We start from the raw sequence: 12,710 nt of genomic DNA on the forward strand, positions 1-12,710 counted from the left end.
TGTGAAGAAGCTATGCATTCTGCACAAGAAATAAAGGAATCATCCTTACAAAGGAGCCATCAGTTTTAAGTGGTGGGGGAGTTCAGTGGATTTTATGATAAGGCAGAGTCAAAGTGGATGAATCCCACTTTATCAGTTGGGCTGATAGTAGACAACCACTACTGCTTCCTTACCAAAATAAGAAGAAGAAAGCCTTTTTGATGCTCTCAATTTGGTAGTGAGTGTGTGGTACCACAAGATGCTTTTAAGGAATCATTTACTAAACCTGGAATTGAACTCCTTTATGAACTCAACTGTAATTTTGTGTCACCGGGTTTTAAAAATTAAGCAACTTCTTTATTTATTTATCTTTGGTGGTGGCGGGAAGGGTTTTTCTGGGTGTCCTTCCTGATAGATACTGTAGTTTCTAACCTGAAGAGGTCTTTTCCAATATTTGATGAAGAATCATTAATGGGCAAAGAATTTTGGTAGCTGTTCAGGAGCTGGTGCCACGAAGCAGATTCATAGTTGCCAGAGAATCAGGCCAAGGCATACTTTCCAAGGTGCGTTTTTCCTATCTAATGTCTGCCAGGGTCCTGCCTATTGTTTGCAAACCGTCCAGGCAGCATCTGAAGCTGTTGTTTGGCTACATCCGTTAGAAACTTATTTGCACTCGGGGTTTTTTGGTTCTGCTATTGCCCATCACCCCCCTCTCCCCTTTGGTTTGTGCCGGTAGAGACCTGCCCTGGGGGGAATTTTGTCCTGGGAGCACAAAACTATTTTCTTTTCTGGAAATAAGTTGACGTCAACTGGGAGCTGTTTTTGGTCGCTTTGTTTCCCGGAGCGTCCAACCCAGCACACCGCCTCCGGCAAATTGCAAGCAATTCAAAGCAGCTCACCCAGCCGGGAGGGGAGCTGGGGGAGGGGGCGGGGAGGGGGGCTCGCCTGCGTAAGTGGGGAGACCTGGGGAGTCGCTCCGCTCCGGGGCTGGAGAGTGGGCGGGTATCCCCAGGCCGCTCCGGGAGCGCAGCCCCTCGGTGCACTGCGCTGGCCGTGAGGGCCGCCGGAGAGCAGCCCCTGGTAGGTAACTTGCTGGGCGCCCACCTGAGTGTTCAACACTGATGCAATTCCCTTCCCGAGTGTTCGGGCGCCCGGAAAACCTGGGAGCATCCCGGGACAAAGGGCCAGCCCTCCGGAAGTAGCCCTGTGCGACTGGTGTGTGCGCGGGTTTGCGTGTGCAACTAACTTAGTTGCCTATTGCCCTGAGCTCCGGGAAACAAACAAACGCCTTCCTACATATTTTCGGGGACACAGTGTATTTCGGACAAAGCGGGCAGCACCTCGGGGATGTTTCCGGAGGGATGCAACCACCGAATTCCTCACCTCCCCGAAGGGTTCTCTGCTGACAGCAGGGCGGATGAGAGCGTGTGTCGTGTGTGTGTGTGTGCCCGAGGAACGGGAGGGGGCCCGGGAGGCACCGACTTGCTCCAACTTGTTTACACCTGGCGCAATTTCCCCAACGCTCTGCCGGGTCCAGGGCCGCGGAAACACGCGTAGGGCGAGCACTGATGGCTGAAGACACCGTCAGCTCCCACTTAGACGCCCACACGACCCAGAACCCTAGTTTACCCCCCTCTTACATTTTATGACGGATGGGTTTCTATTGATGCGTAAAGTTATAAACTGCCCTGAAAGCAAGACGGGGGATCCGGGAAGGGGGCGGGGGGACGGACAACTGACAAGACTTACACAGCTGAAGTGCCTAGTATTAGGACTCGGGGGCAAATCCGAGGACGCCCCGGAGGAGCTGGCGAGGCTGTTTCCTTGCAGGGTCAGCACGCCCTGGGGGTCGGGCTGCTGGGACTTGGCTCCGTTGGTTCCCCAGCCCCTGGGATTCGGAGCCGACGGGAGCGCTAGGGGACACTCGGGCTGCCCGAGGAGGAGAAGACTGGGATGCAGTGGGAGCTCCGGAGGTGGCCGGGGCTGTGCCGCCAAAGAAAACAGCCGAGGTCTCGGGCGGCTCTGGGGCCGCTGCCCCTGGGTCGGGAGAGCGCGGGAGGCGGCGACGCGAGGACGCGCCCAGACTCTGGGCGCGCCGGGGGCGGGCGTTCGGCTGGAAGTGGGACAGTGTCTCCTATGGGAAAGCGGGACCCGGCGAGCTCTTTGGCCGCCTTTCCAGTTTCGGAGGTATCCGCCCCCGTGCGCCGGAGGCAGCGCAGCCCCGAGGGCGAAAGAATGGCGGTTGGCAAACTTGGAACGAGCGCGCGCCCGGGATCCGAATTGCCGGAATTGTGGCGGGGGCGGGGGCGGCCGAGCCCCAAGTTCACTTTTTCCGCCCGCCCGCCGACGGGCCTTAGGGACGGGCATTGCTCTAGCTCCAACCAGGTGGAGCGCCTCGCCAGAGGGAGTTATGTCAGGGTGATCCGAGGCAGGGAGGGCGGCGGCCAGCGCCGGTGTGGAGGGGGTCCCTGGGGTCCCCAGCACCTCTCCCGGTGTCTCCCCTCCCACCCGCCCCTCCCGTCTTTCTTTCTTGCTCCTTCCCCAGGCTGGCGGGACCGGCGCGGACTTGCCCTAGACCTACGGGGAGCGCCCCAGGTCTTTAATGACAGCTTAAAAGAGGCTGTTGGAAAAGTCGAAAGGGATGAGGCTGACGTGGGGCGTGTTTCGCTCCTTTGCAAGAGTCGGAAAGGGAGCTGGGAGCCGTGCGGCTGGCCCCAGGCCCCCGCGCCTCGCCGCCAGCAAGTAGGTGGGGGAGCCGCCGCCGCCAGCCCCATCCCGCTCCCAAGCCTCGCCCGCTGCGCCCTGGCCGCGGGCGCAGAGAGGGTGCGGGGCCTCGCCGTGCCTCCTCCACCCTGCTCATTAACCTGCCTGCTCCGCTCCGCTTCGGGCGGCGCCAGACACGGGCTTCTCCGAGCAGCACCCGCGGCCCGCCCGGCGCTGCCGCCTCCCCGAACCCCCGGCTCTGGGGGGCAATGAGGGGGCGGTGGAAGGGGCACCGCTCCTCCGGCATTACTTAGAGAAGCGAGACCGCCCCGCCCTCCCGCCGGCCCTCCCTCTCTCCCGCCCGGGCCCGCGCGCCACTCCGCCAGAGGGTAAGTTGGGAGTGTTTCACCCCCACCGACAGCTTTCCCTCCCCTTTCTCCCCCCCCCTTTCAAAGTTTTCTTAGGACTGGGGAGAGGGGTTGGGGAGGAAGAGGGTCCAGCCAGTCCCAGTCCTTACCCTCTCCCTGTCTAACTTACCCCCGCCTCCCTTCCCCTCCATCCCCTGCGCGCCGCTGCCCCTCCGGAGCCGCGCTCCGAACTGACAATTGGAGCGCGGCTCCTTTAAGAGCCCGGCTTTGCCTCCCGGTAGCTGAAGGTCATTAAACACAAAAGCTCTCAGCGCTGCGGTCCAATATAGCGCATGCGCCCTGCCCGAGGACTGGCAGAGAGACGGCAATATGGCGAGAATGCCTGGCAGCGGGGACTGTAACACCAGCGCGGGCGGCAGCGCCAGCGCCGCCGCCGCCGAGAACAATGGGGAGCGGGGCGAGGGCGAGCGCTGTGCGGGGGGCCGCGGCCGCCGCCACGGCCGCCCGCACTACTGCAGCGCGGGCGAGGAGGAGGAGGAAGAGGAGGAGGACGACGAGATCCAGGAGGTGCAGATAACGGGGGACGAGGAGGAGGAGGACGGAGGTGGGGGGCTGGAGGAGGACGAGGAGGAGGAAGAGGAGGAGGAAGAGATGGGGCTGGACTGGGATGAGCCCCTGGAGCCCGAGGACTCGGCCGGGGAGGAGCTGGAACCCGAGCCGGTCCATATGATCAATATGGACCAGAGCGCCGCGCTGGAGCCCGAGGCGCCGCCGCGATTGCTGGCGCCCCGGGCCCGCGGCGGGCCGCCCGGGGACAGCGCCGAGCTGGACCCCGACGTGCTGCAGCGCCCCGAGCGGGCCCGGCTGAGCGAGAACACCCGGCTGGCCACCCGCTACGCCGTGCGCATCTTCCGGGAGTACCTGAGCGAGAAGGCGCAGAGCCCGGACTTCGAGACCATGGACAAGGGGGCGCTGTGCCGCGTGCTGCGCTCTTTCTACGCGGAGGCCCGCTCCAAGAGCGGCCAGCTCTACAGCAAGTCGTCGCTCATCAGCATCCGCAGCTCCCTCAACCGCTACCTCAACGAGCCCCCGTACTGCCGCACGCTCGACCTCACCAAGGACCCCGAGCTGCGCAGCGCCAACCTGACACTGGCCGCGGTCATCCGCAAGCTCGAGGAGCAGGGCGCCGGGCCCGTGGTGCAGAAGCAAGCCATCACGCGTGCCGACCTGCGCAAGCTCTACACCTCCAGCGTCTTCAGCACCAACACGCCCTTCGGGCTGCTCAACAAGGTCTGGTTCGAGACGTGCATGTACTTCTGCACGCGCGGCCGCGAGAACCAGCGCGAGCTGGAGGAGGACTCCTTTGGGCTGGCTATGGACGAGGACGGCCGCAAGTTCGTCTACTTTAAGTCCCTCGGGCCCTACCACAAGTCGCGCTCGTCGTCGTGGAGCAAGAAGCGTGCCGAGAGCAGCGACGAGGAGAACTTGCCCCGCATGTACGAGACGGGCACCGAGTTCTGCCCCTACGCCAGCTTCGTGAAGTACCTGTCGAAGCGCAACCCTCTCTGCAAGGCGTTCTTCCAGCGGCCCCGGGACCACTGCAGCGAGGGCGATGTGACCTGGTACGAGAACAAAGCCATTGGCAAGAACTTGCTGGGCACCAGGATGCAGATGCTCTCGAAGGCGGCCAAGCTCTCCAAGACCTACACCAACCACTGCATCGGCGCCGTCTCCATCGCCACGCTCAACAGCATCGCGGGCATCGGCACCAAACTGGGCTCGCCCGCCCCGCAGGGCTGCTACTCGGAGGCTCTGAACGGGGCTGCTCGCCACCACTCCCACCATCCCCCCACCCATCCCTCCCACCACCACCGCCCCCAGCCGCCCTCGCTGGGGAACACCTATATCCTCCCCAAAGACAGCCAGGTCGGGCCCGACGTGAAATCCGAGGCTGCGCCCAAGCGCGCTCTGTACGAGTCCGTGTTCGGGTCGGGGGATATCTGCGGCCCCTCTTCCCCCAAAAGACTTTGTATCCGCCCCTCGGAGCCTGTGGATGCGGTGGTGGTGGTTTCCGTGAAACACGACCCCCTGCCTCTTCTTCCAGAAGCCAATGGGCACAGAAGCACCAATTCTCCCACAGTAGTTTCACCTGCCATTGTTTCCCCCACCCAGGTAACCAAACCAAACTCTATGCATGAAATGTTTCTGGTACCGTTTCGGGACTAACTCGTGCTAATGCAGGTCTGGGGTGGGGGCGGGGAGGAGTTTTAAAAAGTGCTAAGTAGACTGGACCAGATTGGATCTCAGCCTTAGAAGCCTAACTCTTGGTGCTTTTCAGGAAAGTTTACAGCTCACCTTAAAAGATGGGAGAAGGCACGCTCCCTAAATCCGTGCTGCGCAGTAAGGTTAAAACTTCAAAGTTCGCAGAACAAAAGGTCCGTAGGAGGTAGCCCGGCTCTCCATTGAATGCATGACTTTTCTAAGGCAGGGTGCCAGAATACCGTGCATATAAAGGAAGCAGTTACTTAAAATATATTTGAATAAAGTAACTATTAAAATGCTCTCTTGCATATTCGCCATAACTTAGGAAGATTAAAAAAAAAAAGATTCTATACTAAAAAAGAAAACATGCCAAGCCCACTTCCTGTATGTGGGTGGGGAGTGGAGAGATTGGCAGTCCAGTGCCAGTTTATGCTGTAACAGGTAGCTGGACATAAAGTGATGTTTGGGGTGTAGTTTCCATAAACTGAAGTCACTTGTTAATAGATGGAAAGGGGTATCCGCACTACCAGCCAGGCTCTGTGCCCTGTGGTGCCCAGCACAGTGGGGACCAAACCTTGCTGCCTTTCCCTAGCCCCATGGGGCTCACCATCTAGGGGACAGATAAGACTTGAGAATATAGATATTTCATTAAGACCAAACAGCACAGTAGTGTGGGAAGCGCACCCACAGTTAAGAGTTGTAAATGTAGCCCAGAAGCTGAGCCACCTTGGGCAAATCAGTTCACCTCTCTGGGCTTCAGCGTCCTCATCAAGGATTAGGGAACTGTTTTAATACTAAAATGATTTAGTTCTAAGCAGTACCAAATTTTAGGTTGAGAGGGAGGGCTTCCCCGGATGCTTCTCGTCTTATTATTTAGAGGAATATATTCATATTATTTAAAATTGTGTTCATCTTTTGGAGACTCTTCTCTAAAGGAGCCAGAAACCAGAAGGTCTTTGGGGACTGTGCTCTGTTCTGCAGGCAGGCGTAGCCACTGGAGGTTTTACAGCTTTGACCTCCCTGCCATCAAGCAGAAGTAGGAATTTCGACTGTTAAGTCTGGAGGTGGTAGTGCAGGCCCTTCGAGGAACAGATGTCAGGTACCTCTGTGCTTTTTCCAAAGTGGAAATTCCAGTTCTAGACAAACTGACCCTTTCAAAGGTTTACCAGCTAATCAGCAAGCCTCAAGGCCAGCAGAGAAAGGGGCTGTGAATGGTAATATAAACACCAAAGTTCTCTAAAATACACAAGACCTGCAGGCTATGTGTTTTTCTCTCCTTCCAGTGTGCGTGGTACATTTCCGACAGATCAGGGGGTGGTTTTATGGAGTTGTGAGGGCCGAGAGGAGAATTCTTCTTTGGAGAATTGGGGTTTGCTTTTTCTCTGAAAGCAAAAATAAATGTTCGCATTCTTCTAATCAAGTAAGACCCTTGAAACATCCTGGTGTAGAGTAGCACCTGATTAAGAGTTAAACGCCGGAGAAAGTTTATTAAAGTCTAGATCTGCATGGAATAATAATGAAACAGTTTGTCTACTGGCATCTGGCTGCTGGTTTCTTGACATCAGTGTCCTGTAGAATCATGACTTAAGGTTTCACAGAAGATGGACGAGGGAGTTGCTGAGTGGGTTTTGTTTTGGTCTAAGGAATGCAGTTGCCCTGTCACAGTCTTGTTTCCACTGAGGGAGATAAATCAGTTCTCTAAACCTGACTACTGATTCTTTTCTTTTTCTGAGTTATAGTCAGATAAATATAGATTAAAGTTACATACAGATTTGAGTGTCCATATGTTGGCTAGATCGTTATTATGCAAACATTTTTGCGTAAGTTCCTTGTAGTTAAAACACTACAAAAAGTTGTTCTTTTTGCACATATTTAAGTCAGCCTTTCATTTATGTGAAAGTAAGTTTTTTTAATCAGCATTAAGAAGTTTTAAGGAAACTCTTTAGTAACTCCTACAGAGCTCGCTGCGCATTCTAAGAATGAAACGAATGTTTAGTTTATGTAGAAAGCTGATACTAAACTTTTTCCTCTTGTATTTATTAAAATCACTGTACCATTTGAGGTCCAGGGCATTTCCTGGGGATTGTTGACTGGCTGGGGTTACTGGCCCAAGGCACTGCTTCAGGAGCTCAACTCCTCTTGCCGGTCATTAATCTTCAGGAAATGCTGTGTGTACCTGGAGCTTCAGTCATTATTACTTAATTATAAACATGGGCTGTCTAACCTTAATATCGGCTAGGCTCATCAAGTGGCAGTGCATGGAATTCTGCTGTTGACCATATTATTCTAGGCTTCTTGGTAACACTCACACCCTGATGCTCTGATCTCTTCTAACATTGCAAGTTTCTCAAAAAAAATGAAGAGCCTATTACTCTAATTTTTACTTTTTGAGAGTGTTACTAAGGGTGTCATTTGTGGGACTGGTTGAAAAATGAATGCATTCAAGGATTAACGATTATGGAATTTGTGATTTTGACTCACGTGAAGTTCCTGGCTTTTGTTGATTTGGGGGGGGGGGGAGGAGTTATGGTGATGGTTGCTTTAAGAAGTTTACTAATTCTCTGGAATGGCAGTTAAAAGTAAAGGGCAATTCTTGTCTCCCCTCCTCCTGCATAGCTGTTGTGACCTAAGATGATCCAGTTACTGGTGCAGCTTCCTAGCAATCTTGGAGATGACATGGTACATTTAAAAAGGTTTAGCACAGCCCATCCTACAATTTCAGAGCTGTTCTCCTTACGTGAAAATACAGCATTTTTCCTGCCTCAGAGAACAATACTTCAGCTTCGATATCCATCTACAGAGATTTCTAACTTTAGTCTTTATCATCTACACAAAAAGAATATAAGAGTTTAGATTCTCTAAATATCATAGCTTTGTCGCTAGAGCTTTTATAAACCGTGCCTTTCTCCAGCACCGAACAAAAATGTGAAAATCAGCTCCCTGAAATAGACTTAGACACATTCGTAAGCTTGTGCCAAAGGTGTCTTCAGTTCTTATTTGACTTCAACCCAGGTTATTTCCGGGAATACTTCTAAGGAATTCTGCAGGTAGGAAATAAGCAGTGGGGAGATTCTGGAGTTGGTGGAGCCCATCGTCCTTGTCTGTTTCTTTGGCTTCGCTAGGGACCAGAGTCGGGCCTTACAGTTTCCCAGCTGAAAATTGGAGCAGCCTCTCTGTGGGGCACACGCAGTCGTTAGTGACCTTGCCTTTGAGAAGTCAGATGTTGATAGCCCTGGGAAAACAGTCTTCATTCAGGTGCTTAGTGTGGGAAGGGAGAAGGAATATTTAATCTGTCTGCTTAATAGAAACAAACAAACATGCATTTTATGTATTACGAAATAATCGCCAAAGTCTTGTTTTTAATTTGGGAGGGCTGCTCTTTCGTACCGAGGGAATCAAACTTCTGTAAACATGAAGAGTGTAGTGGGTTTAACAGCCAAAGCAATTGTAACAAGACTTTCTCGTAATGGTTATCTGGAGCTATTAGGATTAGCTGCCTTGTTTAAAACAGGTATTTTCCTGATCTTTAATGTTAGTTTATGGCTACCTTCCTTTTTCTACTACAGGAATATTTGCTCTCCATTCAGAATGGTGGAGAAACTAAATGTCAGTAACATAACTATGTAATTTTTTTCATTCATGCAGGAAACAGTTATTGAGCATCTACTGTTGTGGCTTTTGTACCAGGAATCTTTATAAATTAATCCATTTTTCACTTGGCAAGTAGTTGCATTGGCAGGATTTTGGCCTCATTAACTATTAAAACCAGATCAAAATAAAGTTAAAAGGTGAAACACGTAATGTGTTGCCGCAGTCATTTTGGGAAAGAAATGTGTATTTTTAGCTCTTACATACTATTACTGCAGTCATGATACACCCTTCGTGTATGCCGGCCCGCCATTAAACCCGACCCAGGAAACGGGAAGAAGTATTTGCTGCCAAATGAGAAAGCGGCTCACGGTCATTTAAAACTTAAATCTTTGTGTCACCCTGATTTTAAAATCTGGCTCCCCCAAATAGATGTTACCTAAAAGGCTCTCCTCTTGTCACTACACGTGAGAGCCCCTTCTGCAGGTAGGACTGCTCCTTGCACATGGAACTGCTGAAGCGGGTTCTGCCTTGGCCTAGGCCAGTCAAAACCCCACTTCAGTTATTTAACAAAAAGTTCAGTTTCAAGTTAACCTTTTGGTGTCCTAGCTGCCATTTGAAAAGCAAAATTGATGTAGGAGTTGCGGTGCGGTTGCCCATGTTGAAAATCTTGGGAACAAACATACAAGGTGGGTCTGTCATTTGCTAGAGCTTTATTTCTAGGACCTGTGTTTACTTCTCTTGATTGAGCCTTCACCGCATCATACCAGTTAGTCAGGATGCCTTTTTAAAGACTTCTCTGGACAATTTAGAAAGAGGAGAAGGGAGGGGAAATTAGTTGGTCCAAAAAGGGCTGTCGATTGACCTTGATGAACCAAAATGAAAGAAAAACGTAGCTTTCAGATTTGAAACTTTGCATGGGCAGACTTTTTCATTGAACACTAGAGGTGTTGTAAAGACACTGAATTCAGGTCAACCATTGTTGATCCAGCCTCTGTCTACCTGCGAAGTGCTGTCTAAAGGAGCACGATTTGGCCCTTGCCCTCAGTCCTCAGTGGGGGTTTGTAGAGGATGGGCAAGTTAGTGCGCTTCAAGCTGGAGGAATTGTCTGCTTGATACTCGCACAACACGGTGGAAACAGATGAACTTTTAAAGTTTTAGGTTCTGTAAGATTTTAGGCCCTTTGGGTTTTCAGATTTGTAAAAGTTTCCCCTTGCTATTCTTCGAGAGAGAGGATGGGCTCTGAATGGTGTCAAGTCTTTTATAACAGGGATTGAGCTTCTAGATAGTCTAGAAATAAATGAGTGTTTAAGCTGGTTGAGATACCTCACCATAGCAAGGACTGTATTTTCTAATGCCCATGGCTTTAAACTACAGTATATCCTCTCTACCACAGGAGACCAAACCTAATTAGACGTTCTAGGTTTTCAGGATTTCTCCCCGTTCTTCTGTTCAACTTTCTTTACAGTCAGACTTCCTTTCAGCTTATACTTTAACAACCTGACAGAGCCTGTTCTTTCTCCCTAAAAAAGATACATTTATATATGACTGCCAACTTTTATTAGTCACTTTTTTGAAATTCATATCTTATCCTAAACTTGGTCCATGTGCGGGATTTTTTAAAAACAACAAAGCAGACAATCTCTTATATAGGACTGTAAACAGTCCAGAGCGTCTGAACTTCGATCAGAGGTTTTGTCCCAGCACTTTGCTCTGAAACTGCTTTAGGAACCCCAGTGGGAACTTCCTTCTGGAAACCCACCGCATTCTGAGATCTGTGATTCCTGTTGAGTGACTGCGATCAGTTGAGCCCCTGTTGGTTCTCCAGGCAGTGAGTTTGGTTGTGTTTAATATGCGGGGTGCAGGGAAGTCATAAAGCGAGTCCATGTATATAACCCTGGAAAACTTGGGGCAACCTTGAAGGGAGAGGATTGGGAGCCTGCCAGAGCAGCTCAGGTATTCCCACATCACCAGGCTATTCTGTGCCTCCGGCCCCTCCACCCCAGCACCCCTCCCCTCCCAGGTAGGCATTTGAAAATCACCTTTATCATGCAGACCTTTCCTGGGAGGATCTAGCCTCATTTACACCTTGAACAACTGCTTTCCCCTGATCACCTGGCAGTGAACCCTGGAAGATGGGCGTTTCGATCCTGTCTGGGAGGAAGGAGGTAAAAATGTGCTACCCGAAAGGGTTGACAGATTTAAGAGAACATTAGGTTGGGGGCTTCTAGGAAAAAAGGAGAGGAATTCAGAAAGGAATGCTGAAGGATGGCAGAGATAAATGGCGCTTCCTTTGTGAGTAATGTGGTCACCAAATTAGAATGTCAGGACTCGTTTGGAAGCTTTTAATCATCATTTTCTAGTTTTACTCCATGTCTCCGGTGCAGGTTAACCCAGTTCAGTCAGGTGTCTCACCAGTCAGTCCCTACCCTTCCTCTCAACCCAAGAAAAAGGGAACTATTATTTATAGCACCTGTCCCATGCGGATGCTTTCCACCACATGCCAGGGACCAAGCTAGTTGAGACACTATATATGTACATATGTATTTATTTGGTATTGGTAACTTCTCCACCTTCCCCCATTTAGACAGCATGGTCATGGATAGTACATTCATACAGATAGAGATGCACACACGTGTATATCACCTTGATACATGAGAAAATCTTCCATCTTGTTACTGTGGTCTGAGAAGTGTTGAGGGCAAGTTTCTTGAGCTTGTGGATTAGTTACGAGACCTGAACTTGCTATGTTTTTTTGCCAGGTAGTGTGAAGGAGTATAACTTAAAATTAGAGCTGTTTCAGCATTCCCAGCTTCCTAGCTGTTCTAGGTGAGCCATTGGACCGGGTCCAGGCAGAAGTGAACGAGGGGCGTTCTCTGGCCACAGAGTTCTCATCCTAATGGGCTGCAGTCTGCGGAGACAAACGAGACTCCCTCCTTGCAGAGTTTTTATGTCAGCTGTCACAACCTCTGACTGGTTCTGTCGTTACGAAGTGGAGTGTAATCATTAATAATGACCAAGACATACCAGGGTTTTGTTTAGTTTTGTTTACCGTGGCCTACCGACCGGCAACCTCTGCGTCACTTGGGAACTTGTCAGAAATGCTGGCTCTCTCCACACCATGCCCCTGAGTCAGCTCCTGCATTTTCACATGATTCCCAGGCAATTGATGTGTGCAGACCATCTTGATGAGCGTGGATCCGTGTGGTCTCTCCTTTAGTCCTCATCCAGCCCCTCAAGGAGTGGTGGTTATCATTTCCGTTTTACAAAGGAGACTAAGGTTTAACTAACCTTGACTAACTTGCTTAAGATCTAATAACTGATCAGAAACTATGCCTGGATTTCGGATCGAGGCCTGTTTGATTCCAGAGTGTCTGCTTTTAAATCCATAGTCTGTTGATTCCAAAATTCTTACCAACCGTTCAAATAGAAAAATCCAATAAAGAGAAGGTGTTATAACACTGGATTCATATTATACCTGAGGTGCTTTCCTAGAGCAGCCTAAGAAGAGAGAACTTATTACCAACAAGCAAAAATAAGTACATAAATAAAATAGCAGAGAACACAGAAGAGTATTTGCAGTGAGTATGTGCTTCTGCGTTGCTGTGTGTGGTCCCCCAGTCCGCGGTGGATCTGGGGACTACGGCAACCTCTTGAGAGGCCCTGTCATGTAGCAGTTAAGAACAGATCTGCCACATCCAGACCCCCCCGGACCATGTCAGTTGGTTCAGTTTCGTCCTCGGTCAGTGGGGAAGGGAAAGTGGTCACACCCACCCCGGCAGGGTCACCCATGTGACGTCAATTACTATT

At 51.1% G+C, this 12,710-nt stretch overlaps 1 protein-coding gene across 4 annotated transcripts in view; it reads left to right on the plus strand.

Moving 5' to 3' along the window:
- The window catches only part of KCTD1 (potassium channel tetramerization domain containing 1), a 179,854-nt gene that overhangs the window by 86,058 nt on the left and 81,086 nt on the right, over positions 1–12,710 (plus strand). The window contains exon 1 of one of the 4 annotated variants that reach the window (XM_081801466.1): positions 2,931–3,071. The exons of 1 other annotated variant lie outside the window; for it this stretch is intronic. Coding sequence is in view for 2 of the 3 variants with exons in the window: in XM_081801464.1 (XP_081657590.1) it covers positions 3,420–5,222 (1,803 nt within the window). In the remaining variant the exon portion in view is untranslated. 2 more of the 4 variants (XM_081801464.1, XM_081801463.1) reach the window with 2 other exon arrangements.

The sequence above is a fragment of the Leptonychotes weddellii genome, chromosome 13, assembly GCF_054177405.1.
Source record: "Leptonychotes weddellii isolate Sample4059 chromosome 13, ASM5417740v2, whole genome shotgun sequence".
Taxonomy (NCBI): domain Eukaryota; kingdom Metazoa; phylum Chordata; class Mammalia; order Carnivora; family Phocidae; genus Leptonychotes; species Leptonychotes weddellii.